At 55.9% G+C, this 26,700-nt stretch overlaps 2 protein-coding genes across 4 annotated transcripts in view; both read left to right on the forward strand.

Annotated features, from left to right (window-relative positions):
* Window positions 1-941: 941 nt before the first annotated feature.
* Window positions 942-8,016, forward strand: Tle5 (TLE family member 5, transcriptional modulator). 2 transcript variants are annotated; one of them, XM_021205842.2, is made up of 7 exons: window positions 942-1,161; window positions 2,743-2,840; window positions 5,593-5,656; window positions 6,147-6,191; window positions 6,344-6,406; window positions 6,944-7,018; window positions 7,126-8,016. In XM_021205842.2, the coding sequence occupies exons 1-7, from the start codon at window positions 1,135-1,137 to the stop codon at window positions 7,345-7,347; spliced, it is 594 nt and encodes a 197-aa protein (XP_021061501.1). In that variant the 5' UTR covers window positions 942-1,134; the 3' UTR covers window positions 7,348-8,016. The 2 variants fall into 2 exon arrangements, with proteins under 2 accessions (XP_021061501.1, XP_021061503.1); XM_021205844.2 differs by having other exon boundaries at window positions 7,129-8,016.
* Window positions 8,017-17,035: 9,019 nt separating this feature from the next.
* Tle2 (TLE family member 2, transcriptional corepressor) overlaps window positions 17,036-26,700 on the forward strand; it is a 15,003-nt gene continuing 5,338 nt past the window's right edge. The window contains exons 1-12 of one of the 2 annotated variants that reach the window (XM_029542202.1): window positions 17,036-17,333; window positions 17,445-17,542; window positions 17,876-17,939; window positions 18,235-18,279; window positions 19,103-19,165; window positions 21,472-21,546; window positions 21,696-21,879; window positions 22,088-22,107; window positions 22,813-22,923; window positions 23,655-23,699; window positions 23,980-24,129; window positions 25,921-26,059. In XM_029542202.1, the coding sequence (XP_029398062.1) occupies window positions 17,310-17,333; window positions 17,445-17,542; window positions 17,876-17,939; window positions 18,235-18,279; window positions 19,103-19,165; window positions 21,472-21,546; window positions 21,696-21,879; window positions 22,088-22,107; window positions 22,813-22,923; window positions 23,655-23,699; window positions 23,980-24,129; window positions 25,921-26,059 (1,018 nt within the window). In that variant the 5' untranslated portion in view covers window positions 17,036-17,309. The remainder of the gene's footprint in view (window positions 17,334-17,444; window positions 17,543-17,875; window positions 17,940-18,234; window positions 18,280-19,102; window positions 19,166-21,471; window positions 21,547-21,695; window positions 21,880-22,087; window positions 22,108-22,812; window positions 22,924-23,654; window positions 23,700-23,979; window positions 24,130-25,920; window positions 26,060-26,700) is intronic. The other variant, XM_021205839.2, reaches the window with a different exon arrangement.

Consider the following 26,700-nt stretch of genomic DNA (forward strand, 5'->3'; position numbering starts at 1 on the left):
GGAACTCACAAGGTGGGCTTGAGTTTACAGAAACCCGCCTGCCTCTGCCTCCCAAGGGCTGAGATTAAAGGCGTGTGCCACCACACTGGCATATTTGTTTTATTCATTTGTTTTTGTTTTGTTTTGTTTTGTTTTGTTGGACAGGCCTCACCTCAGTAAACTGGGTCACAGGTTGATGCTGAAGTTTCAACAATCCTCCTGCCTCAGCTTCCCAAGTGCTGGGGTGACACTAGGTCCTGGGGAACTCTCACATTTAATGTATGAGACAGGTCTCTCTTTGTGGCCCTGGTTGTCCCAGAAGTCTCTATGTAGACCAGGCTGGTCTCAAATCAGAGATCCACCTGCCTCTGCCCCCTGAGTGCTTGGATTAAAGGCATGGGCCACCACCACCTCCTGTGGCTGGATTTAACTTTCTGATATTTTGAGATAAGGGCTCCTGTAGCCCAGGCTGTATTCACTCTCTGTAGCCCAGGCTGTATTCACTCTGTAGCCCAGGCTGTATTCACTCTGTAGCCCAGGCTGTCTTCCTCCTACCTCAACCTACCCAGCACCGGTAATATTTCTTGTACCCCAACACAAACCATGTCTTACTTTTTGTTGTTTTGAGACAGGCTCTCTGGTAACCCAGGCCTCTGCACCCCAGTCAGTAGATTACAGGCTTGGGCCCCCATCCTACCTCTGTGGGACAGGTGTCACTCTGCTGCCCAGTGTGCCCCCCAGCCGTGCCAACCCTCCCAACTCCAAAGAGGATGTAGCACACTGTAGGCACTCCATAAATCCACCGTGAAGCCTAGGCGTCCAGGCTGCGAGTCTGTGGCCTTGGGACTGGGGGCGGGGGGCACTGAGGCAGGCCTCCGGCCGGGGTTCCGGGCCGTGGCGGGGGCGGGGCGCGCGGGGCCAAGGTCACGGGTGGGGCGTCCGGGCCTGCGCAGTGCCGGGCGCGGCAGGTGGAGCGGGAGCCCGGGCGGCACCGCGTCGCCATTACACAATAGCGCGGGCGGCGCGGGCGGGCGGCGGGCGGCGCAGGAGGCGGGACGCGGGGCCCCGGAGCTGTCGATCGGGGACAAAGCGCGGCCGCCCGGCGCCCCCCGAGCCGCCCGAGCCGGGGCGCAGCCCGCGCCCCCCGCGACTGACATGATGTTTCCGCAAAGCCGGCACTCGGTAAGGGGAACCCCGCGCACTGCACCCCAGAGCTCTCCCTGCACCCCCAGCTCAGCTCACTGCACCTCCGGCGCTCACCCTGCACCCCAGCTCAGCTCACTGCACCCCTTCTAGGTCGGATCCCGTCTCTCTCCCCACCCAGGGCCTGTCCCAGGGGCTCCCTACGCTTCCCCAGCTCCCACAGGCCTGTTCTGTCCCCCCAGCCCTGGGCTCGTCCCCAGGGTCCTTGCACCCCACAACCCAGACCCTACGCACCCCACCAGTCCAGCACTGCATCCTTCAGCCCGGATCCCTGAACTTTGATCTCTGCCCTGAGTCCCCTCACCGCCTCCCCCACACCTCGCCCAGCCCGACTCCAAGGTCTTCCCCCCCTCCCCCGCCCCCGGGCTCCGGATCTGCCTGTCTTCAATCTTGGGCCCGCACCCCACTGCAGCCGCATTCGGCCTGTCTTCCTGACCTGGGGCTCAGGCCCAGAGCTGCAGCACCCCAGGCACAAGCCCATCATCCCCTCACCCCAGACGCGCATGTCCTCCAGCCCGAGACCTTGCATCCCCACCTCGGTGCTCTGCACCCCCACCCAGGCCCAGCTCTCTAAGAGCTTCTGACTGGCTTGCCACCAAGTCCAAGGCCCTGCACCCACCATCACCTCGGCCCTGCACTTCCTGCCACCTCAGATCTGCCCTGGCCCCAAGTCTGGTGCCCTCTACCCCCCAGTCCGGTCCCCGCACCCCCTGTCAATCCCTCCAGCCCTGTCGGGCCTGGCGTCACCATCCGGGCCCAGCGCCACCCCCAGCCTGGCTCCGCGTCCCTCCTCCAGCTGCAGGCCCCGCACCCCAGCCGCCTTCCTCCTCCCAGCTCCCATCCTGCACCCTCAGCACTAGGGTTGGGGGGACCCTGTGCCCTTATAATGCCCAGTGCTCCCTTTTCCGGAGCCGGATACCCCGCAGTCCCCCCCCTCCCAGCACTAGGCTCCTTCCCTCTCATGTCCAAGCCCATCTGTCGCCTCCCACACCAGCTCCCAGTGGCCTTGCTCCCCACACCCTGCCCCTAGCCTTGCTCCCCAGATCCAAGATCTTACACCCTAACTCCTGACCCAGTGCCCTCAGATGCCGGCCCTGTACATACCCCCCCACTCGCTCCCCAGCCCCCCAGCTTCCAGCTCTCCCTAACTCCCAGGCCATGATTTTCCTGTGGCTTTGACTGGGGCCTGGGGGGAACCCCACAAGGCACCCCTGGGGCTGGGCAGCTTTGGGTGGTCTCTTCCTGAAGAGCACACCCGTGAGGAAACAGGTGTGATGGGGTACTCCCAGGAAATGTAGGGTGGTAAGCTAGGTGCCTCTTCCATGCCGGCTTTGAAGGGAGGCCTGTGCCACTCTGATTGACTTAGAGGGGCTTTCTGGGGAATTCCTCCAGGAGCAGCTGGAGGACAGAGGTGCACCCCGCCCTCTTGGTGCCCTCCCCTCCCAAATGACCAGTGTGTAAAAGAGTCCCCACTGCCTAGGGGCCTCACAGCCCCTTCCTGGCAGCCCAGGAAGTGGGGCATGGGCGGGGCAGGACGCGCTCACCCTCCTGCCCCCGCAGGGCTCCTCCCACCTCCCTCAGCAGCTCAAGTTCACCACCTCCGACTCCTGTGACCGCATCAAAGATGAGTTCCAGCTGCTGCAAGCACAGTATCACAGGTGAGCCCGGGCCAGGGCACCTCCATCTGTCTGTAGAGTTGTCTGTGGTATGAAGGAAGGCTGGGTGGGAGGTGCATCTGTCATCTCAGGGCTCAGGAGGTGGGACCAAGAGGGTCAGCAGTTCAAGGTCATCCTCAGCTACTTAGCAAGTTGGCCAGCCTGGGCTACATGAGACCATGTGTCAAAAAAAAAAAAAAATCATCCCCATGGTGTGGAAGAAGAGACTAAGGCATACAGCGTTCATGGTTTCAGAGGCCCAGTCCCTATGTTTAACACAGGGTAGAGTGGGTGCCCAGAGAGGGTGAGTAATCAGCTCAGGGTCACACAGCCCTACCTTCTTCTGTCCAGTTTTGGAGTAGGGTCCTGAAGACCCTCCAACCTAGTCATTCCCACCACAAATCCTTTTCTCGTTTCTAATGGGCTCCTCATGTGTGAAACTGATCACTCTGAAGCCCAGGGTGTCAGCAGCTTCCGGGGGTGTACAGCACAGACACAGGAAAAGCTGCAAGCGGCCTGAAGCTGGGGAGTTGGGGTCCCAACACTGGTCCCCATCTAACCTAGGCTGGGTTTGAGTGGGCATGGGGGTACAGGCCCAACATTCCAGCTCTCACAGTCAGGTGAATGGAGTCGTTCTGGGCTAACCTGAGGTACAGAGCAAACCTCTGTCTCAGAAAACAAACTAATAATGATGATAATGCCTTTATTTTATTTTATTTTTTTATGTAAGTACACTGTAGCTGTCCTCAGACACTCCAGAAGAGGGCATCAGATCCCATTGCAGATGGTTGTGAGCCACCATGTGGTTGCTGGGATTTGAACTCAGGACCTCTGGAAGAACAGTCAGTGCTCTTAACCACTGAGCCATCTCTCCAGCCCAATAATAAAACCTTTAAAAGACCCTTAGATTTCTCCAAGAACAAAAAAAGTAAATCTCAATGTTCATGGAGTTTTCTATTTTTAAAAAAATTGTTATATTTGAGGTTTTGGTATTTATTTTGAGACAGGATCTTATGTAGCCCAAGCTTTCTCCAGCTCCCTATGTAGCCAAGGGTAACCTTGAGCTTATGACAGTAGATGTCAGGCAAGGCCCTGAGTGCTAGGCCAGCCATCGAACTGCTGGGCTGCTCCCCCAGCATTTGCCATTTTAAAGAGGAATTTAGGGCACTAGTGTTTGGACCCTCGTGGTTCCAGGGCCAGTCTTAGGCTGACTTCTTCCAGGACCTGCAGGGTACACAGTGGCCACAAGGCTGTGTGTTGTCCCCTAGGCAGATGCCATCTCTGAGCTGCATTGTGCTGTGCCCTGTGCACTGGGCCTGGGTCAGGCCTGTGGGGGGCTCCTGGGGAAGTCCTGTGTTGACTTTCTCCCATCGACCTTGGTGGGGAGCCTCGTGCAATCACCGGCGAGGCACACTAGCCTTACTTGTTATGTGAGCATGTGTGGAGGCCACGGCATGATTCGGGGCCCACCCCTCAATCCTGTGCCCCTGAGTGAGTGTGGGTCTCAGCATTTGGAGAGCGAATCAGAAGCCTGCTGGGCTAACAAGCACTATCCCAGTTTCCAGGACAGGGTCTTACTCCATAGACCAGGCTGGCTTCAAACTCACAGATATCCATCTGTCTTACCCTCCCAAGTGCTAAGGGTGGTTTGGATTTAGAAAGAAATACCCTGATGGGCTTGACAGCACAGGACTGTAACCTCAGCGCACTCGGGAGGCAGAGGCGGGCAGATCTCTGAATTCCAGGGCAGTCAGGACTATACAGAGAAACCCTGTCAGAAGAAAGAGGGAAGGGAGGGAGGAGGAAGAAGAGAGAGAGAAAGGAAGGTTACATGGGGGGAGGGTCGTGCTGTTGTTCAGGTGTGGAGATCAGAGGACAACTTGGGAGAGTCACTGCTAGGCATGGTGGCAAGAGCCACACCCACAACTGCAGAGCAAGCCACAGGCCCAGTCCCTTGACTCTGCTAACCTGTCCTGGTCCCTCCTGGTCTAGGAAGGTTGCCACTACAAAGAGAAAGCAAGTGGGGCCCACAGGGGTAGACCAGCCAGCCTAGAATCACACAGCATGGGAAGGCAAAGCAGCCCCGGCTGCCTGCTCTGGTGTGACTATAGAGAAAGAGGGGCTGGACATGACGAAGGTTCCTGAAGCCAGGACATCTTGGGGTGCTCTGCTTCTCTCAGCCCCGGGCCATCTCAGTCTTCAACATCTGTCTGACTGTGTGGAGAATTCTTCTCGGGTTTGAGTACTTGGGTTACTGCCCACTGTGTGACCTTGAACTTCTCACTCACCCTCTCTGGGCGCCCACCGAGTCATGTGTTAAGATGAGATAGACAGATGACAAGTTCTGCAGCCCTCATCCGCCCCTCAGGAAGGCACCTCTGACTACTGTGGTTGTTATTCCACTGAGAATGCTTTCGTAATTTTAGTGGGGGAGACTGAGTAGCCCGCCTGCCTGCCCAGGGTAGCAGAAAACCCAGGGGTGTCCTTAAATGCAGCCAGATGTGGTGTTTGGCCCTTCTCAGTTTGCAGCTTCAGGCTGTAGCTCAGTTGGCATGTCCCAGCACTTGGTAGGTGGAGGCAAGGAGGATCAGGAGTACTTCTGCGTCATCCTCAGCTACACAGTGAGTTCAAGGCTAGCCTGGGCTACATGAGACCCTGTCTCAAAAAAAAAAAAAAATAAAGGTTTTAGCTTGACCCTCCAGAGGTGCCCCCCACCTCGAGGGAACCTCAGTTGGCTTCCCTTGTGTGTCCTCAGCCTGAAGCTGGAATGCGACAAGCTGGCCAGCGAGAAGTCTGAGATGCAGAGGCATTACGTCATGGTAAAGCCCCCTCTGGGACTTGGGGGGTGGGGCGGCGACCCCAGACTCCCCACATACCGCAGATGCCTGCTACTGAGTCCCCCACGGGCTAAGGGCAGCCTGGCCACTGGCCCAGGTAGTGGCCGAGGTGCCAAACCACCGGCTCGCAGTGTGGGCCGGCCAGGTCTCAGCCGTTCTTGGCGGCAGGAGGAGGAGGCAGCAGCTGTGGAAGCCGGCCGCAGCCAGCCTCAGCCTGCCGGAAGCAAGAGTCCCCTCCCTCCAGGCCAGGCATCCCTTAACCCATCCTTGACCAGAGCACTCCTAACCCCCACAGGACCAAAAGGGTTTGTGCCTCAGCCCTGTAGTTCCCAGCAGGGGAGGTGGCTGGGGTCTTGAAGAACAAATAGGAGCTCACTGGATTGGGGGTAGCATTGCTGGAATGTGTAGGGAGAGGCAGGCCACCCACAAGGCCACATCCCTTTGGTCCCTGACACGCCTCTCCACCTCACAGTACTATGAGATGTCGTATGGATTGAACATCGAGATGCACAAACAGGTAAGCCTCACTCTCCCTCCTCCATGTCCCCAATGCCCTGTGATTCCCAGACTGAGCCTTAAGGCCACTCCCGTTACCCCCGGAGGTGGACTCAGTTCCCCCTCCCACCCCTCCGAGTGCCCCAGGTACTGAGGGAAAATCATGTGTTCCAGGCTGAAATCGTGAAGAGGCTGAATGGGATTTGCGCCCAGGTTCTGCCCTATTTGTCACAGGAGGTAAGCAAGTCGCCCAGCAGGGGGCAGTGGGGCTCCCTCTGCACCTTGCTGAGCACTCCCTGGGCACACATCTGTCCTTTCTGAGCTTAGCAAAGGTGAGAAGTGGAGCAGCTGCACTCAGACCCCTGTGGCAAGGCAGAAAGAGCTCCCCGGGTGGGCGGGCATGGACGATGGGGCCCCGGGTGGGCGAGCACTGGCGATGGGGCCCCGGGTGGGCGGGCACAAGCGATGGGAGCCCCGGGTGGGCGGGCACAAGCGATGGGAGCCCCGGGTGGGCGGGCACTGGTGATGGGGCCCCGGGTGGGCGGGCACAAGCGATGGGAGCCCCCCCCCCAGCTCTGAGGAAATTACTGTGAAGTTAGATTCCTAGTCTCCCACCCCAGCAGCCCCTGAGCCCCTAGGACAGGACTTCTCTTGTGCAGTTGCACTGATTGCCCACTGCACAGAAGCCGCCATCCCCCGCCGCTGCCGCCGCCGCCCCCAGTCCCTTCCCAGCTTTGCCTGAAAGAACTCTGTCTCCTCCCTTGCCTATTCCAGCATCAGCAGCAGGTCCTGGGAGCCATTGAGAGAGCCAAGCAGGTCACGGCTCCTGAGCTGAACTCCATCATCCGAGTAAGTCGGAGATCCTGGTGGACTGGGGACTGACGGGTGACCTGGGTGGCCAGGGTCAGGTGGCAAGACCCTGGGCTGACTCTGTCACCCCCACCCCCACCCCACAGCAGCAGCTCCAGGCTCACCAGCTGTCCCAGCTGCAGGCGCTGGCCCTGCCCCTGACACCGCTGCCTGTCGGGCTCCAGCCGCCGTCCCTCCCTGCGGTCAGCGCAGGCACAGGCCTGCTCTCACTCTCTGCTCTGGGTTCTCAGACCCACCTCTCCAAGGAGGACAAGAACGGACACGATGGGGACACCCACCAGGAAGATGACGGAGAGAAGTCGGATTAGCTCTTGGGGAGGGGGGAGGGGGAGACCAGGGGAGATGGGCACAGACAGCGCAGTGTTCTGAGGGCCACACAGCACACAGCTCGGTCACTACCCAAGCTTCCACCTCCAGTCATGGTTCCGGCTGTGCACCCTGGGCCTAGGGGACGCCAGAGGGACACCCCAGGCTAAGGATTCTTCCCCACCTTCAACATTTCCCTGGGCCACAGCCACCAATCTCGGCCCAGAATGTACACAACGCTAGCTGCCCCTTTTCACCCTGTGCAACCCGAATCTGCCCCCGACCCCTTCTCTGCTTCCTGCACTGCACACCTGCTAGTCCCAGACCCCTCCCCCCAGCTCACCCAGCTCCGGTTCCCTCAACCACAAAAGAAGGGGACAGAGAGAAAGCATTGGCTCGGGACTGCAGTGGGGGTGGGCACCCCACAAACTTCCCTCCCCCCTTCCCCAAATAAACGTGAGGGTTAAAAGTTGGCTTGTTTATGATTTCTTTCTCGTGCCAGTATTCTATAGGTATCATCTCAGAAAGGAAAAGAAGGGAGCCCCAGGAGTGTCTGTGCATAGGGTTAGCTTTGCTGGTCGCCTGGGTCTCTGCCAAGAGGTCAGAGGCCAAGCCGCTGTACTGAGGATGGGGTCTAGCTGTGCCTTCAAAATAAAAACATGAAAAGGTTGGCCACTGTGTCCCTGCTTCTGTCTTGTGGGTGGGGACCCTCTTTCCTCAGGGCACCCCGTGTCCTGCAATAAGATAGCCCTGGAGCAAGCAAAGGCCCAGAGAGGGTGAGCCGGGGACCTGGGCCCAGACAGTGCAACTCAGCGCTCAGATTTCACACTGTTTTGGCAGGGTGGCTGTGGTACCCACATGGTTGACTTGGTTACCTCCTGGGAGATGGCCTGAATACTGCCTGTACCCCTTCCAAGCTAGGCTGTCCCCTGGGGAGTCCTCAGCATCCACCTTGGAGGCCTTTCTTTTCCTTTCTTGTTCTTCTGAAACCGGGTTTTCTCTGTATAGCCCTGACTGCCCTGGACTCATTCCTCAAACTCACAGAAATCCTCCAGCCTCTGCTTTCCGAGGCCGGGGATTAGCCTTGTGTGCCACCTGTTTTCTTTATTTGCTTTCTATTTTGTTTGTTTGTTTGCTGGTTTAGCATGTCCTTGTCCTGTTTGAGGACACCTTGCAGAGATCAGCCCTATCAACTGTCCTAGGAAGCGAACTCGGGGTGTCAGGCTTTGCAGCAATTGCCTCTGCTGGCAAAGCCGTACCGCACTGGACTAGTTTTTGTTGTTTTTAGGCTGGCCTGGAACTTGGGTTGTAGCCAAGGTTTGCCTCACTCAGACCCCAGACTGTTTTTGTGTTTTGAGACAGGTTCTTACTAAACCCCCGGACCAAGCACCAAGAGGCCTGGAGTTCACCCTGGATCTTGGGGTTCTGTGCCCACAGGGTCAGAGGGTCGAGGGGGGCCAAGGCTTCTCATCCCTCACCTGGGAAAACAGTTTGAGGTGTCTCAGTAAGGGGGTGTTGTTCTCTTTGCCCCTGGGGCTCTTATGGAGAAGGTCCTGCCAGCATCTGGGCTGGCACTGGGGGACCTCAGGAAGAGCACTGAGCCAGCCTGACCTTGTGTAATTGGTCACCGATGTTCTGGTCACCTGATGAAGTAGGGGGAGGACAAGGAGGGAGCTGAGGGTCCCAGCTCCTTATGCCCAAGACTTGGGCCCAAGGCAGCAATGGTGACCAGGTGATGCCCCCACCCCACCCCCCAACTCCTTCCTTCAGAATTTTGCTGGCTCTCTGGAGTTCTCCTGGGGACTGTCTGCGACTCCATCTCTGTGTCCCCATCTACTCGGTGGCTGGGACACCCTCTGTTCTGGGATCAGGCTGTGGCTTGGGGACTCTTGGGATTATAGGTCCCCACCCCAGGACCAGGCCACTCCCTGGGGCACCAGTTCCTAAGGCTCCATGGAGAGTGGGATCCTGCCCTGTGCCCAGCAAGGAGAGGACAGCGCAGGCAGCCACTGTTTCCCCTTCCCCTGGCCTCGGAGACTGCACTCTGAGACACATCAAATGACCCCTTTACCTGTGGTGCAGACAAGGAAACTGAGGCCCACTGAAGTCAAGGAAACCATACAAGGCTACAAAAGGGTTGCTAAGTCCCCTCTGGGTGGTCAGTCTTTCTGTTGGGGACCCTACAAAGAGAACAAGCAGGGGAGGCCAAGACAGCTCCCCCAAACTAGCAAGACATTAAAGCACCAAGGCCTGCTGGGTATTGCCCTGGCCTCAGCTAACCCTGAGTCCCTGTTGCCTCACATGAACATGAGAGAAGCCCAGAGACAGCAAGCAGCTGGATCAGGTCACACAGCGTGTGTGGGGAAACCCAACTTTCTTCCTTTCTCTCTCTTTCTTTTTATTTCCTTCCTTCCTTTCTTTTTGTGTGTAAATTTGTGTTTTTCTTTTTCTTTTCTTTTTTTCTTTAAGACAGGGTTTCTCTGTGGCCTTCCTGGAACTAACTATAGGGCAGGCTGGTTTCGAACTCTGCCTCCCAAATGCTGGGATCAAAGGCATCTGCCACCACCGCTCAGTAAAAACCCAACTTTTTCAAAATTCACTTAGTGTAAGGAGTCCATAATAGTGATGCCGTGGGGAAGGGGGCGATCTGAGGGGAGAGCGGATAGCCAGTCTGGTGAGACCTGAGGGGGTGCTGGGCACAGGACGGGCAGGCACTTCTCCAGGATGCAGTGTTCCTGCAGATACTCAGAGCTCCGGAGAGGGGGAGGGGGTCCTTGTGGAGTGTCAGGGCCACTGGAGCCACGGTGGGTGTTTGAACAGGAGAGTGGCACCTTCAGATGGGAGCTGCCCAAGATTATCTGGCCATGGGGATGCAGAGGGACCAGGATGAAGACAGAAACAGGCCAGGCTCCAGGGAGGGAGTCCCCACGCTGCTGCTGACTCTGATTGCCTTTTCCCTCGGGCTGTGAAGCTCTTTATCCTTTGCTGTGCCTGCTGGGTCCCTACTCCTCTTCCCACGTGTCCCCTCCCTCCCCTCCCCTACAAACCTCTCCACAGCCTGTGGGGCCTGGATGCTGGCTGCCCGCCAAGCCCCAGACAACCTTGACCGCCTCCTGCAGCCACCCCCCCTCCCTTCCTGCTCTCCTCACCCTACTCCCCCTTTCTACCTCTCCCTTCTCTAGCTTTATTTCTCTCCTGCCTCCTGCTTCTTCTCTTCCTCCTTCTACTAAAGCAAATCCTCCTCCCAGCTCCCCCACCCACCCCCCCCACCCCCGCCCAGGGCTGCAGGGCCTGCTGGGTGACACTGTGGCCTCTCCCTGCTGCTAATGTCCAGGAACAGAGGAAGAGGTGGCAGGTGACCAGTATTTGACCTTTAGATACAGGTATTGGTGACCCCAACCCTGGGTCATGCCAAGAGCTACCTCACTTTGCTGTTGGACCCCAGGCAGGTCCCTGGCTTTTTCTGGGCCACTCTGACCACCCTGCAAACCAAGATAAAAACAAAGGAGGAAAGAGAGACAAGAGCCGACAAGTGCAATACAGGTGAAGCCTGGCTAGCAAGGGCCAGGCCCCAGGTTCATCCCCAGAACCAGAAAAGGAAACCCCTCCCCCAAATTTTACAAACCCTCCTCAGATCCAGGTAAGCAAACGCTTACCATGCAGCCATGTTCTTCTCATGGCTAACTTCAGTATTTATTAGGCACCTACTGTATGCCAACGACTCCCATCACCCCCTCCACCCGCAGGGAACGCACAAAATGAGGACAGAGGTCAGGAAGGCAAGAAAGCATGGGGCAGATTTCACAGACCTGTCTGTCACCAGGGCCCCCGGTGACCAAGATAAACTTGCCTGGAGCAGCAGGAGCCCTGACTGCTACAGAGTGGAGGCCCATGCAGGCAGCTGTGTCTCCACCGGACCAAGCCCCGGGTTCCTCGCTGGCCAAAGTCTGGCTTTCTGTATCCCGCGCAAGGGCACTGTGGTCCGGGTGTGGGTAATTCCAGTTCAACTGAGCTGAGCCGCTTAGGAATTTTTTTGAGGGCAATGTGTAGCTGTGGAAGGTTCTTGAGCTTGGGAGAAAGGCTAGCGTGGGACTCACACTGAAGTGGGTAATCACAGACGGTGGTGAAATAAAGTCCCTCTCTGGTGCGTGAGGTGTAGGTAGCAGTAAACATCTCTTTACCTGTAGAATAGACCAGGCCGGCCTTGAACTCAGATATGCTTGTCTCTGCCTCCTGAGCGCTGGGATTAAAGGCATGTGCCACCATGCCTTGTGGGTAAGCATTTCTAATCTCACTGAATGGTTTTTTTTTTTTTTTTTTTTGGAACCTCCAGGTTCGGGAGGAGGTCTGGACCGGGGCCTGCTTGGGTCCAGGGTTCACAAGCCTGCTTTGTCTATCTAACTGTTCACTTACTGCCTACATCTTCAGCCAACCCTGGTGCTTCCCACATGCCAAGCTGCAGCCCACCCTTCTTCTACTTCTCCCAGTCATAGTCAGAAGCTGAATCAGGGGCACACAAGCAAGGTCAGAGGTCAGAGCTCCCCATTTTAGTTTGACCAGTGTTTAGTTAGCGGGATTTCTAATGAGCCAACTCCTATGCCCTCTGCAGAGCCCGAGAATAAAACACCTCCATCTAGGAAGCCTTGGGAATTTTCTAAGCAGCTTTGTGACTCCAGGCTCGGCTGTCCCGGGCTTCTTCCCTCCCGAGCCCTCTCATTAGCCTAGCCCAAGCCACAGCAGGGGGCAATTCTATGGGAAAACTAGGCACTAAGTTGCGGGGAGGGGGTGGCTCCCCCGTAATCTTAAGGAGAAAATGATTGTGTGTGCGCTCCTGTGCGTGATTCCCCCCCCCCCTGCCAAGCTAGGCAGGGAACTGGGGGCTCAGAGGTCACCCGTGAGCCCTGGCCAGCAGGAGGGGACCGGCCTGGCTGGTGGCCCAGTGGCTCAGCTGGGGGCGCGGGGAAGGGGAGGCTGGCGCTGTCGGAAGCCAAAGGCTTTGGCCTCCCTGAGGGAGTCGCTTTCCCGGCCCGGGTCGGATCAATGGGCTGTAATTATACCGCGCCGGGCCGGGAGCCGGTGGGGAGGGAGCGGGAGCTGGCAGGAGGGAAGCGGCGGGCGGGGGCGCGGACCCACGTTACTTTGATTGACAGCCAGAGCAGATGCGGCGCGCGGGAGCTTCTGGGATGCGTAGTTTTTCCGGTCCAGAATGCTTGCTCGCAATAGCAATGTCCACTCTGATAAATTGAGGCACGCCCGGCACCTCCAACCTCCCAATTCCCTGTAAATCCATTCCACCCCCCCTCCTGTGATCTAATGGGTCAAACGAAATAAGCTTGGGAAGTTAGCTGGGACAAAAATCAAATCGCAGCCATTCCCTAAGCGGCCAAGGTGCCTTCTTTGCCTCAGTTTGCCTCTATCTCTGAAACAGGCCGAAGGAAGCTTTGGCTACCGAGCCTTGGCAAGGTAGCCACCGAGTCGAAGGACTTATTTTTATTTTTTTAATATAAAATGTTTTGAGGCAGTAGTCCATGTTAGGCTCGACCTCGCAACGGTCCTCCTGCCTCAGCTTCTCAAGTGCTGGGATACCAGGAATCCGCCTCCACGGTCAGCTTTAAGGGGCTTTTACTTTTAAAAGGGGATCCACGATCCTCAGGGACCACCACGCGGGGCCCCACTCACGAGGGTTAGGGGGTGTCGGGGAGGAGGAGCTGCACGCCTCAGCCTCACCGGGAGCTTTCCTATTGGTCTAGCCCAGACCACCGTCTCCTGCTATTGGCTACAGGGTACCCAGCGTTCATTGGCCAGAGCTTTTGGCGACGTCAGAGACCCATGTGGGAGCTTCGGGAGCTGATTGGCTGGCATACCGGACCAACCACGGAGGAGATAGACGGGTCCCTCGGCAGTGGGGCGGCTAGTCTGATTTAAGGTGGTCCGAGCAGTCCCGGCTCCGAGTAGTAGCTTTTCCCCCTTTTCTGTTTTTTATTTGTACAGCGCAGAACCGCGGAGCCTGTGTGCACTGAGGCAGGGGCGCACTTTGAGGCGCTGAGCCCCACTTTGCAAAGTGGAGGATCCAGGACCAGGCTGAATGGGAAAAAGTGGCTCAGGAGGGTGGGAAATGCTGAGGGTGCTCCCCACTTCTCCACTTCGGGTGTGGTGTCTGTGCACTCCAGGGATGGGGTTCAAGTTGTCCCAAAGGAAACCCCAGATCATATCCTCTGATTCTACGAAGGCTCAGAGGCTGTGGCTTCCCAGGCCGCACAACAGAGGGGCAGTGGCCCCCTCTTCCAGGAGCTCCCACCCTCTAGGGGACTCCCTTTGGCCTTGGGTTCCTTCACAGCTGGCCTTCTGTAGGGAGGTTGCAGCGGGTGGCCTTGGACTGATTTTAGAACAAGATGGAGATAGCTTTAGGGGGAAAAGAGATTCCAGGAACAGAGAACCCAAATTAGGTCATTCAATCTTGACAGGGTACCTGAACAGGGGAGGGTAGAGGGTGTGGCCAGCACAAATAATGCTAAGAGGGAATGCGTCCTCCGGGTAATAGGAAACCAGTGGAGATTGTATAGGCTTAGAGAACCGAGGTTAAGGGTCACTAGCAGGAAGGGTGCTGCGTGGGACATGGGGGCGGGGCTGGTCTGAGCAAAACTTGGCAGTGTGACACAGTGCGACCCTGACTCCCCAGATGAGACCAGCCTGGGTTAGATTTGGAAACGCAACCAATCTAGCAAGCTTGATTTGGAGAGATGGGGAGGGTTGGCAAAGGAGATGGCTCAGGGAGAGGAGATTCTGGGGTCCCGGGGCCTCTGGGGATCAGTTCTCAGACAACAAAAGCTGGGAATCAGGAACCGCTGGGGCCTGGGGACAGCTTGTGGGACACTTGTTTTCTCAGACTTCCCGGGAGCCAGGTGTGTTCCTTGGTCTGCAAGGAAAAAAATGATGAGTAAACAGTAAAGCAGAAACTAGGGCTGAGGAGTAAGATGCCTGCGTATTGAGTTCCTAGTAGCAGGTGCTGGGAGGCGCTTCAAGGCACCAGCACAGGCCTCTGCAGGGAGAAGATGAGTGGCCAGGACCGGAAAGAACAGACCTGCACCTTATACAGCGTCTGCGAAAGTCTTAAGGCTGGGCAACGCCTAGGATGCTGGAGAACATGGCTGTCCAGATACTGAGAGTGCTCCACCCCTGGCCATGGCTCCAGCCACTTACTAGGGGATGCTAGGGTGGAGACTGGGGTGAGGGGGGGCTCCACTACTAACCACGCCCCTAGCCCCCTCGCTGGAAGATTCTAGGCTGGGCTCCACCCTTGACCAAGCTCTCAGCCCCCTCTCTGGGAGATTCTAGGCAGATGCTCCAAGGAGTTACTGAACACTCATTCTCAGAGGGCTAAATGTCAAGGTCTTTCTTACTGTCACTTTCTGGGCCCCCAGACTTTGTAAAGTTCCATCTACAATGTTAACCTTACTGAGCGCACTCCCGCACATATGGTCGCAGTGGCTCATGTTTGCTACTCTGTCATCGCTTGTCTAAGTTGTTACTTTTCATACAGCTCCTGACCAGCCAGCTGCGATCTTGGCTGCTCTGTGGCTCATCTCCCAGAGTCTGATCGGAGAGAGCTCCATTCTGTCCTTTTATCCTGGAAGTCCTAGGTTTTCAGCTACTATCCTCCTGCTGTAGAGCACTGACCCGCGCGCGAGTCTCATAAAGGCCCCTGTCCTCTGTAGTTGACTGAGCTGCCCACAGAGATCCAAACGTTAATGTGGATGTGAGGTCTTTCCCCCATGATTGTTGCCCACCGTTTCCCAGTGCTTAGTAGTTCACAGTAGCACCAGGCATACATTTATTGATTGATTTAATGATGGACCAGACAGAGCTCAGGTTGCTTTCCTTGTTTTTTTTTTTTGTTTGTTTGTTTTGTTTTGTTTTGTTTTTCCTCCCTGAGACAAGGTTTCTCTGTGTAGAACCTGGCTGTCCTGAAACTTGCTCTGTAGATATATCTTAGTTAAGATTTTACTGCTGTAAACAGACACCATGACCAAGGCAACTGGGGCTGGCTTACAGTGTCAGAGGGTCAGTCCATAATCATCGAGACAGGTGCATCAAGGCCTCCAGGCAGGCATGGTGCAGGAGGAGCAGAGAGATGTGTCTTCCTCTGAAGGCCACTAGAAGAAATCTGACTAATGCACTTGGCAGAGCTTCAAAGCCCACTCCCACAGTGACATACTTCCTCCAACAAGACCACACCTACTCCAACAAGGCCACACCTCCAAATAGTGCCATTCCCTGGGCCACGCATAGGCAAACCCCTGCAGTAGACCAAGCTGGCCTGAAACTCAGAGAGATCGGCCTGCCTCTGCATTTCAAGTGCTGGGATTAAAGGCATGGGCCCCCACCTTCCTCTTCTGAGGTTTCTTCTACATAAAATAAGATAAAGAGCTGTCTAGTCTTGCCAGTGTTGGAAACAAAGGATGATTCCTGGGGGGAGGGGGGTTTCCATGGTGACAGGTGGCTTCTCAGCTCTGGGATGTAGGAGGTGGCCTGATGGCACACAGAGGCCGTTGTCCCAGCTACTACAGGGACTGAGAATTCCAAGCTCAAGCTTTGCAGGGGCAACTTAGCAAGGCCTTGCCTCCAAAAGTAAAAGGGGCTGGGGGTGTGGTCAAGAGTGGAGTCCCCGGGCTGGTGAGATGGTTCAGTGGGTAAGAGCACCCGACTGCTCTTTCGAAGGTCCGGAGTTCAAATCCCAGCAACCACATGGTGGCTCATAACCATCCGTAACAAGATCTGACTCCCTCTTCTGGAGTGTCTGAAGACAGCTACAGTGTACTTACATATAATAAATAAATAAATCTTTAAAAAAACAAACAAAAAAGAGTGGAGTCCCTAATCCCTAGTGAGGGACTGGGGGCGTGGTCATGGGTGGCTCCTGCCTAGAATCCCTCAGTGAAGAGCTGGGGGTGTGGTCAGAGGTAGAGCTGCTACCTAGAATCCCCCAGTGAAGGTCTAGGGGCGGGGTCAGTGGTGGAGCCCCTGCAGAAGATTTTCTAGTGTTCCGGTTCAAGATACACAGAGTTCTATGCACTAAGTTTAAGGAGTCTGGCCCTTTAGGAGCCCAATGTGGATAGAGGAGGCCACCCAGTTGGCTGGTGGTGGCACTAGCATGCAAGTCTGTAGTGGGCTCTGAGCCTGACCAAGCTGCCCTGGGCTCTGTCCTGGATCTCTCCAGAGTGGGGCAGCATTGGTTGACAAGCATAGCCTGGGTTTGCCCTTCCTGGGACAGGTGTGTATCTCTCTTTCGATTTTGGGGATGTTTATCCTTCATAAGGGCACAGTGTCGCTGTCCCAGAGAAGCTACTTGCAGCCCCCAGGGCTCCGGAAGCGCGCACAGAGATTTTTTTCCCTAATTTCTCTCCCCATCCCCTTTTTTGAGTGGGGGTGGGGCGGGAACACTAGGATTGAACCCAAGCCTCAGTTTCCCCAGCGGGTCTTGGAACCGAAGAAGCAGAGCAGGCGGGGGCGGCGGTGCCACCTTAAGGCGGGTCCCGCCCGCGGCTCCCAGCCGAGCCCCGCGGAGGGAGGCGGCTCCGCAGCCACTGAGGCCACCAGCGCCGACCCCGGGCGGCGGCCACGGACCTGCGGCGCTGACTGCAGCTGCCCCTGGGCTGTACAACCCGGGACGCGCTGGCTGGAGGTGGGCGCAGCGCAGGGTCCTGGTCCCCTGCCCCGACAGGCTCTCCCTGGCTGCTCTTTCTTTGCGTAAAAATCCCTCCCCCAGCTCCGGCTTCTCTCCTAGCTTTTCCAGTCTCAGTCTCCTTGTACCCCAGCTCTAGCTTAGCACCCCAAATTCTACTGCCTGCTCCTCCCCGCATCCAATTCTCTCCCCAGCGCCACCTCTGCACCCCAGCGTCCCTTTGCCACATCCCCAAGCCTCCAAGAAGCTGGGGGTCCCTTCTCTCACCCATCCATCAGCAGGATGTACCCCCAGGGAAGGCATCCGGTGAGTACGGAGACTCCCATCTCTGGCTGCAGGAGGTGGACCAGGGAGGGGACTCCTGCCTGCTGTTGCCCTGGAACTCACCCTAGTGTCCTTCCTCACTCTCCCCCTCAGACCCCGCTGCAGTCTGGCCAGCCTTTCAAGTTCTCAGTCCTGGAAATCTGTGACCGGATCAAAGAGGAATTCCAGTTTCTCCAAGCTCAGTACCACAGGTGAGGGGGTCCTAGTTCTGGGCCCTGGGAAGCCCCATGGGGGTGAGCGGGGCCTCTTGGAGGGGCGTGGCTTCTAGGACAAGGGGCGGAGCTCATTGGGCCTACTGGAGGGCTTTCTGGTGGAGGTGGTGCCCAGAAGAAGCTTGTGAGATGAGCAGATTCTGGGAAAGCCTTCCCTCTTATTTTGATCCCAGGAGTAGACCTGGGCTCAAGGGGACTGGGAACAATTTCTATGGGAGTGGGGAGCCAGCAGCTTCTGCCTGTCACTGTGGAAACTGACCCATGTGGGGTGTGGCAAGTCAACCCCCATTTTTGTCTATTCTTCCTGCCCAGCCTCAAGCTGGAGTGCGAGAAGCTGGCCAGCGAGAAGACAGAAATGCAAAGGCATTATGTGATGGTAAGGGGGACTTGCCCGTTCTGCCCATCTCCATGTCCTCCCTAAAAAGGGCAGGCTGGGGTATCAGGCACTATTCTGTGGGTCCCCCCCCCCCGTTTGGGGGACTGCCTGCTTGTCCTATCTCTCTGAGCCCCACTGTGATCCATCTTGTGGGTTCTCAGTCTGGGTCTCTGTGGGGCTCAGGGTGTTTGAGTCTTGCCCTGATATTCGTACCCCCCCCTCGAGGCTGCACCCCTATCAGTGTCCCCAGGGTGGCACCAGCTGTCCACACTGACCAAGACTGTCTCCTTTGCAGTACTACGAGATGTCCTACGGACTCAACATTGAAATGCATAAACAGGTGACCATGTGGGGTACAGGTGTCTTCGGGAAGGGGCCAAGCTCATCCACATCTCAGGTGGTCGTCCCAAAGGTTCTGAGTAGATCTGAGATTTGAGATAGCCCTGAAGGTTCTGAGGGTTCAAGAATCTGAGATAGCCCTGAAGGTTCTGAGATAACTGACAGTTCCAAGGACTCGAGGTTCTGAGATAGCATTTGGAGTTGCATGGTTGATCCCATGGGCTTCTGAGACTCCAGCATGTGGTGTTAGGGTCCCCAAAGTGGCTCTAGGAGGTTCTGAGGGTTCAGAGATCTGCTGATGAGTAGATTTATAGGCTCTGCCCCGAACACTCATGGTTTGTGCTGGAGCCCTACTCTAGGCTCCCTTCTGTGCAGGTAGACACTCGCTGAGTGAGCCTCACCTGCCATTTGCTTCCCCGGGTTTCTGCGGGACTTGGTGCTGATGTGTCCTTACCTGGCGGAGGACACAGGCCTGGGAGGGAGTCAGAGGCAACCACAGAACAGCCCCAAAGACCTGCAGAAGAGCTGGGTCAGGCCAGACAAACACACACCTTTTCACACAGGTTTCCAGGGCCTTAGGGAATGGCCACAGTGCTGCCTTGGGTATCTGGTTCATCTATGTTTGCGTCTCTGAGGGCTTTGTAGGACGGTGGGGAGGTATCGCAGACTTGCAGGACCTGACTCCCTAGCCAGTCAGCTCCACGAATGCTCAGTCCAGCTGGGGGCTGGATGGTGGAGGTGACTGTCCCCTTCAGTGCTGGGGGCTGGATGGTGGAGGTGACTGTCCCCCTCCAGTGCCATTCAGCTTGTTGCTTCTCTACCAGGCTGAGATTGTGAAGCGCCTCAGTGCAATCTGTGCCCAGATGGTCCCGTTCCTCACTCAGGAGGTGAGTGTGCAGAGTCTTGGGGACAGGGAGGATGTTCTGGGCCTAGGGAAGACACTGGCTGAGGGTGAGGACCAAGGGCTTTCTGCTCTTCATATGTCCGTGCGTGTGCATGAGGCCAGAGATCAGCCGAGTCAGAGGTCAGCCTTGGTGTGTGCGCTTCCCAAGGTGCCATTCTCCTTTGTTTGTTTTATTACACTTTTATGCATTTATTTAACTTTATATGTACAGGTGTTTTGTCTGCATGTGTGTACCATATGTGTGCAGTACCCTCAGAGACCAGAGGAGGGCGTTGTGTCCTCTGGAATTGGAGTTACAGATGGGTTGTGAGCCATCATGTGGGTGCCAGGAATCGAACCCTGGTCCCTTGAGAGAGCAGCCAGAGCTCTTAGCCACTGAGCCAACCCATAATTTATTTTGGGGGAGGAGGAGGTGCATGGGCCATAGCAGACATGTGGAGGCCAGAGGTCAACTTGTAGGAATGGGTCCTCTCCTTGTACTATGTGGTTTGAACTAAGGTTGTTGTTGGCTTGACTGCAATATCTTTACCTGCTGAACCATCTTGCCACCCCACCCCCTCTAAATAGGCAGGGACTCTGACTGGCTTGGAAGTGGTTGGTAATGCTGTCTGGTCAGCGAGTCCCAGGGTCTTTCTGTCTCCTCACCGGTGCTAGAACCACACACACACTTCTATGCCTGGCTATTTTTCAGTGTTTCTGGGGAATCAAACTCACGTCCCTATGTTCCCATGACAAGCACTTTACTGACATTTCTCTAGCCCTGGCTCTCTGCTCTGGATGGGGCTAGCTGGGGGTGCTCCTGTACCCATGGCTTACATCCTGCAGCCAGGTCTGCTGGTACAGGTTCTGACTTTGTGTCCTTAGGCAAGACACATGCCTTTCTGTGCTTACCTACTGGTTAGGGTGTCCTGAGAGTTAGGTGAGCAATTATGGGACTAATCTTACAGGGTGACTCTTGGTGAGCCAGGGCACACACAGGGCACTCTGCAGGTTTCCATTCCCAAGAACTCTGAAGTTATCAAATCCAGGGCCAGGAAGTGGGACTGTGGGTGAATGGGGCTGGGGAGAGCAGGGCCAGAGCTTCAGGTAAGGGAGTTGGAAAGTTCCAGAGACAGATGGTGGGGAAAGCCACACAGCCCTGTGAATGAGCTTCCTGTTGCTGACCCTTGTGCCTGAGATGGCTCCGATCAGCAAGTTTTGTTAGGCATTTTTAGGACAGTGATTTTGAAAACAGCATCAGTACAGACAGAGGCTGACCCACTGGTGTGACTAGCTCCTGCAACATCAGCCAGCGCTGTGGCCTGCCTTGCTCCTGCCGACCACAGGACCTTGGTGTTGGCCATTGCCACTTCTGTGTGGAGATGTTCCTCCAGAGACATGGGCAGGTCCCACCTCAGGGTGGGCACACTGGGTACCCCACACAGTCAGCAACCTCAGCTTTTCTGTGGGACCTGCTGCCTTTCCCCTGAGAGTGGGTGACAGATCATCTCACAGTGAGGCCACCAGCCATGTGTGCTCAAGTTTATTGAATCCATCCATATTTAATGTTGTTGTGCTGGAGATAAGCATGCTGGGTGGGTCCTCTCCTGACCTGCATGCCCAACTCCAGGCTGGCTGCACATTCTGAGGTGGGTACTTGGCATGTGGGTGCTTGGTTTATGAGTACTTGGCATATAGGTGCTTAGTGTATGAATACTTGGCATGTGGGTACTTGGTATATGGGCACCTGGCATGTGGGTGCTTGGAATACAGGTATTTTATTTTGTATGTGGTGCTTATTCATGACACACTGTCTATGCGGACAGAGTGTGGCGTCACAAGGAGCTCCTAGCAAGTGGTTAGAGGCTGGGACGCTGCCCAGCAGCTCTCGGGGTCCACTAGGCCCCACAAAGCACGTCCTGGAACTGTGGCCCCAGAGCCTGGGAGGCCAGGTCTCTGAAGTATCAGTTAAGTAGTCAGAGAGGGGCTGGGGAAGGTGTCCCACAAGCATGAGGACCTGAGCTCAAATCCCCGGCAACCAGGAAAAGTGAGGTGTGGTGTTCCTTGCCTGTAACTGCAGCAGGGGAGACAGAGACAGGAGATCCTGGGGCTACTGGCTAGATTCCAGTCGGGCTGTGAGACCCACCTCAAAACAAGGTGAGAGACAGCAGCAGCACCTACCTCCACCCTCCACATGCAGAAATACACATAGACAGACAGACAGACAGACAGACAGGCAGACAGACAGACAGACAGACGACTTGGACTGCACAGCCTGTGGCTCAGTGCCCACGTCCCCTTTGGCCCTAGCATCAGCAGCAGGTGCTCCAGGCTGTAGACCGAGCCAAGCAGGTGACCGTGGGGGAACTGAACAGCCTCCTGGGGGTAAGTCGTCCCAGCCGGTCGGTCTTAGGGGACATCCTGCTCCCAGCCCAGGCACATAGTGGGTGCTACCCTCCCTGCACTCAGCATTCACCCTCTGTACACCCTGTCCCCGCCGCCCGCCTCCCCCTGGCCATCCTCTCCCCATTCAGCAGCAGAATCAGCTCCAGCCGCTGTCCCACGCACCCCCTGTGCCTCTCACCCCGCGCCCAGCCGGCCTGGTGGGTGCTGGGGCCACTGGGCTGCTGGCCCTATCTGGGGCGCTGGCTGCGCAGGCCCAGCTGGTGGCTGCTGTAAAGGAAGACCGTGTGGGTGTGGACGCCGAGGGGTCCAGAGGTGAGTGGGCAACCCAGTGCTGGTGGGAGTGGGACAGCTAGTAGGGGCTGCAGCTGTGGGGTTCAATTTTCGTGCTGTTTGTCCTTGGGAACACACTAGCTGTTTCTGCAGAGGCATCTCCCTGGGATGTGGGAGGTCGGGTTCTGACCGGGAAGGAGCTGTTCCCCCACTGACCCCTAATCATCTGTTTCCTGCCCGCCATCTGCAGTGGACAGAGCTGCCAGCAGGGTGAGTGCCCGCTGTGAGAACCTGCTTGTGTTCAAGTAGGCTAGGGGATTGGGGGTGTGGCCTGTCCCCAGCCTTCACTACCTGGGTGCTGCGAGGACACCAGCGCCACCACATCCCATGTACAGGGTGCCAGGGCTAGAACTCAGGGCCTGGTGAATGAGATATGAGCACTGTTATTTTATGAGACAGGGTCTCACTCACAGAGATCCTCCTGCCTCTTGGATTCTGACATTAGAACCACCAAGCCAGCTAAGGTTTATTTAATTTGAGGCATGGTCTTGCTTTGTAGCCCATCTACATTGAATTTAGGACAGTCCTTCTGCCTCAGTGTCTTAAATTCTGCTATAATGGGTGTGCCTCAGCAAGTCCTGCCTGGATCCCCTCACACAGGCAGACTTCTTGCTCAGCTGAGAGCTCCCATCCCCCACTCTCAAGGGGTTGGCTGTGAGTTTTTGGTGGGTTACAAGTCTCACTGTAATGCATTTTCATAGGACTCAGTTTTCCCATCTGTACAATAGATCAGTACACTATTAGCTTACAGAGGCAGAGAATTTAGCAGAGCCCTGCCTAGAATCCTAGAATCCCCAGTGAGGGGCTGGGGGCATGGTCAGGAGTGTGCCCCCCCACCTAGGATCCCCAAATGAGGACCAGTGTTGGCCAGACAAGAATGTAGTGTGGGAACCCACCTTACACCCTTTCTTGTAGAGTTCTTCCCCATCTCCCCCTGAGAGTCTGGTGGAAGAGGACCATCCCAGCAGCCGAGGCGGCAATGGGAAACAGCAGAGAACTGGAGACAAGGACCTGTCAGGGCCTTATGTGAGTTTGGGAGAGAGAAGCAGAAGGCTGGGGTGGACACGGACTGGCCCTGGTCAGAGCCATAGGAACTGCGTCCATGACATTCACTTCTATAGCCTCCCAGAGTCTGTGGAGTGCCTGCTAATTAAAAGACACTTTGGCCGGGTGTGGTGGCGCACACCTTTAATCCCAGCACTTGGGAGGAAGAGGCAGGCAAATTTCTGAGTTCTTTGTCTCACCAGACTTCACTGCTAAGGGTTTGAAGCCTAGGGGCCATGCAGCTGTTTTGATATTATATTTCCACTGTGAGCTGAGCGCCTGCATAGAGTCCCACAGTGAGGGTGTAGGGACATGACTCGGGGACAGAGAGCTTCCAAGAGACCCTGGGCACCATGCTCAGAGCACAAGGGAAAGTACGCTTTGGAGGGAACTGGGAGGTGGCAAGTCTGCAGAATTCAATTCAGGTGGCGGCACCTGTGGCCCCTGCTGCCTGGTCCCTCCTGCTGTTGGGTCAGGAATCAGGATGACATCTGGGAATGAAGATGGAACCTGGTGTCCCTCTAGAGGACAGTGGGAGCCACAGAAGGCTATAGAGTAGAGGCAGTGGGTGGTCAAGTTCCCTGAAGGCAGTGAGACTGGAGTGGGGGTGTGTGCTGTGTCGAGACTGGGGGTGGGTCAGAGCCCCCTAGACAGACAGGGAGAGGGCTGGGCATGGGTGTGACTGAGGTTTTGTGTTCTCTGTCTTCTCCTAGGACAGTGAGGAAGACAAGAGTGACTATAACCTGGTAGTGGATGAGGTGAGACGGTGGGGGTTGGGCAAGGGAGGGGGATGGAGGGAAGAAATTCCTGGCTGTCTCTGGTCCACCCAGAATGGGGAACATGTGGGGCAGGCAGTCTGGAGGACTCTGGAATGCCTGTTACAGCACAGGTGGGGAAACTGAGGCCCACAGGACGATGGAAGAGGCCGCGCCCCACCGCAGAGGCTCCCAGTCTCCATGAGGTGGGGGCCACATGGCAGCTGTGGGAGTCTTTCCTGCTTCACTGGTCCCCAACCCAATGTCACCTTCTTGAATTCAGGACCAACCATCAGAGCCCCCCAGCCCTGTGACCACCCCTTGTGGGAAGGCGCCCCTCTGCATTCCTGCCCGCAGGGACCTCACAGACAGTCCAGCCTCCTTGGCCTCCAGTTTGGGCTCACCACTCCCCAGAAGCAAAGATGTAGCCCTGGTAAGGAAAACAGGGTGCCTGAAGCTCCTTTTATTTGTCCCAGGGTGCAAGCAGTTCAGTGAGCGAGCCTGCCGGGCCAGGGCAATCTGCATTTTCTTATTCATTTTGTTTGCTTGCTTTTGTTTTGTTTGGTTTTGCTTGTTGTTTTTTGGTTTTGTTTTGTTTGGGAGACAATATTTCTTGGCCTCCAACTCTTCATATAGTCTAGGATGGCACTGAATCCCAACCCTCCTGCCTCTGCCTTTGTGGTAAATTCCCTTACCACAAAGGACTTTTATTTATTTTTCGATTCTTTGGGCTTCTCTCTGTCTCTCTCTCTCTCTCTTTTTTTTTCCCCCACAAGACTCTGCTGAGCCTCAGGAAACATTTTTAAAGCAGCTAGTTGACCAAGCTAGGCCAAGAGATAGGATTGAGTCAGCACTGGCTCCTGGCTGGTCTGAGACTTGGTACCAGAGTTACGTGCTCCTGGAATCCAGCAGAGTCCGAAGCCTAGCTCCCACCCTGCATCCTGCCCAGGCCCTCTGTCCCCCCAAGTTACCCAGGGACACAGATGACTGGTTTCTAAGCCTCCCCAATTGCAGGTTGCCATGACAACTGCCAGCCATCGTGGGCTCCCACTTTATCTAAACTCCTCCCCACTCAGAGAGACCTTGGGGATGCAAAGCCACTCTAGCCATCTGGGGAAGCCATCAAGGGCATCTCCCTCAGCCCACGAGGGTCACCTGTCACCCTGTGTGGGCGACAGACACAGGCCAGAAGTCATGGTGGCTCCCCGTCGTGGCACATGTCAGCCCAACGCTGAGAGGTTGGAGGCAGAAGAACAAGAATGCAAAGTCAGTTCAGGGCTAGCCTTGGCTACCTGAGCCCCGTCTCATGAAACATGCTCCCCAAAAGCAGAGGCTTGACCGGCAGCCCTCTTTATCAGGGCTCCCCTTAGGGAGGTACAGAGGTGGGCGACATGTTTCACCTAGGACTGAGGACCCCTCTTGGGCCAATAGTCCCATTGCTCTGGGAGCTATGATTTTTGTTAATTGCTTTTTGAGACAGGGTCTTGCTATATAGACCAGGTTGGCCCAGAACTCACAGAGATCCACCCACCTCTGCTCCGGAGAACTAGGATTAAAGGTTGCACCACCACATGTGGCCATGTCTAAATTAAAACATTTTTTAAAGCCAGGTGGTGGTGGTGTATGTCTTTAATCACGGCACTCAGGAGGATCTCTGAATCTGAGGACAGCAATGGGCTACAGAGTGAGTTCCAGGACAGCCAGAGCTACACAGAAAGACCCTGTCTTGAAAAACCAAATAAAAAAAATTTTTTTAAACGGTGTGTGTGTGTGTGTGTGTGTGTGTGTGTGTGTGTGTGTGTGTGCACAAGTGCTGTAGTGTACATTTGGAGGTCAGAGTCAACTCTGGGGAGTCCGTTCCCTCCTTCTACCGTGTGGGTTTTGGGGATTGAATGCAGAGTGTAGCTCTCGGCTAAAATCACCTTTACTTGCTGAGCCACTTTACCAGTCCAACGGCCTCTCACTTTGCTGCTGCTGTCTACTGGTAACACAATTGCTGTCCCCAAGGGCTCCCCACCTCGATGCATGAACCCTCTACTGGGGACCCAATTAACACCCACAATCCTGAGGATGTATGTATACCCCTGACCCAGGCTCACCCAGCTTTCCTCCGTGTGCCCACCAAGTGTCTGAGAGATTGGCTGGCCACTGAGCATGTGCCCTCGATCCTCTCTGATGGCTTCGGCCCGATATGGTGACTCTCGTGGCCTTTCTTTCTCCACAGAATGATCTTCCTACAGGCACTCCTGCCTCCAGGTCATGTGGTACCTCTCCACCTCAGGACTCATCCACCCCGGGACCCAGCTCAGCCAGTCACCTCTGCCAGCTGGCATCTCAGCCGGCACCACCCACAGACAGCATCGGTGAGTCCCCATCTGTCCAGCAAACCTCTGTTCCAGGGGATGTCCCCAAACAGAAAGGATGAGAGAGTTGGCCGTGTCGGCACACAACTTTAATTCTGGATGGGTTAGAAGCCACCCTGGGCTACATAGTGAAACCATGTCTGAAAAAAAGAAAAGAGTGGTAAGGGCCAGCCTTGGCTTAGAGAGGGGTTCTGAGAAAAGGGGTGTTTGGGAGTGCTGAAAACAAATAACTTGAAGTCAAACTGTGGGTCCAAGCCGGTGGCCCATGTTGTTCTCTCTGTTCTGCCCTTTCTCCCTGACCTGCTTTCTCTGGAGATCTCCAGATAGTTCTCTCTCTGTTCTGCTTGAGACAGTTCTCCAAGAATTTTTCTCTTGGTATTCTAAAAACTTTCTCTGGATAGCTCATCTTCCGCAGATCATAAGCCCAGTCTTTTATTTTACATATCAATCCAGTCATTTACTTCCTTTTGATTATCCTATGAACCCTGTGACCCCAGCCCCTTAATCTTTAGGAGACAGCAAGCACACATTTTCTTTTAATATTGCAAAAAGGCGCCAGGTGTGGTGGCGCACGCCTTTAATCCCAGCACTTGGGAGGCAGAGGCAGGCGGATTTCTGAGTTTGAGGCCAGCCTGGTCTAC

Source organism: Mus pahari, chromosome 9, assembly GCF_900095145.1.
Source record: "Mus pahari chromosome 9, PAHARI_EIJ_v1.1, whole genome shotgun sequence".
Classification (NCBI taxonomy): Eukaryota; Metazoa; Chordata; class Mammalia; order Rodentia; family Muridae; genus Mus; species Mus pahari.

What these genes read in the sequence shown, in the direction of transcription:
- Tle5 (XM_021205842.2), top strand. Translation starts at nt 1,135, where the DNA reads ATGATGTTTCCGCAAAGCCGGCACTCG. An exon ending in TTCCGCAAAGCCGGCACTCG is followed by an intron (nt 1,162 to 2,742) that starts GTAAGGGGAACC and finishes CTGCCCCCGCAG; the next exon opens with GGCTCCTCCCACCTCCCTCA. An exon ending in TGCCCTATTTGTCACAGGAG is followed by an intron (nt 6,407 to 6,943) that starts GTAAGCAAGTCG and finishes TGCCTATTCCAG; the next exon opens with CATCAGCAGCAGGTCCTGGG.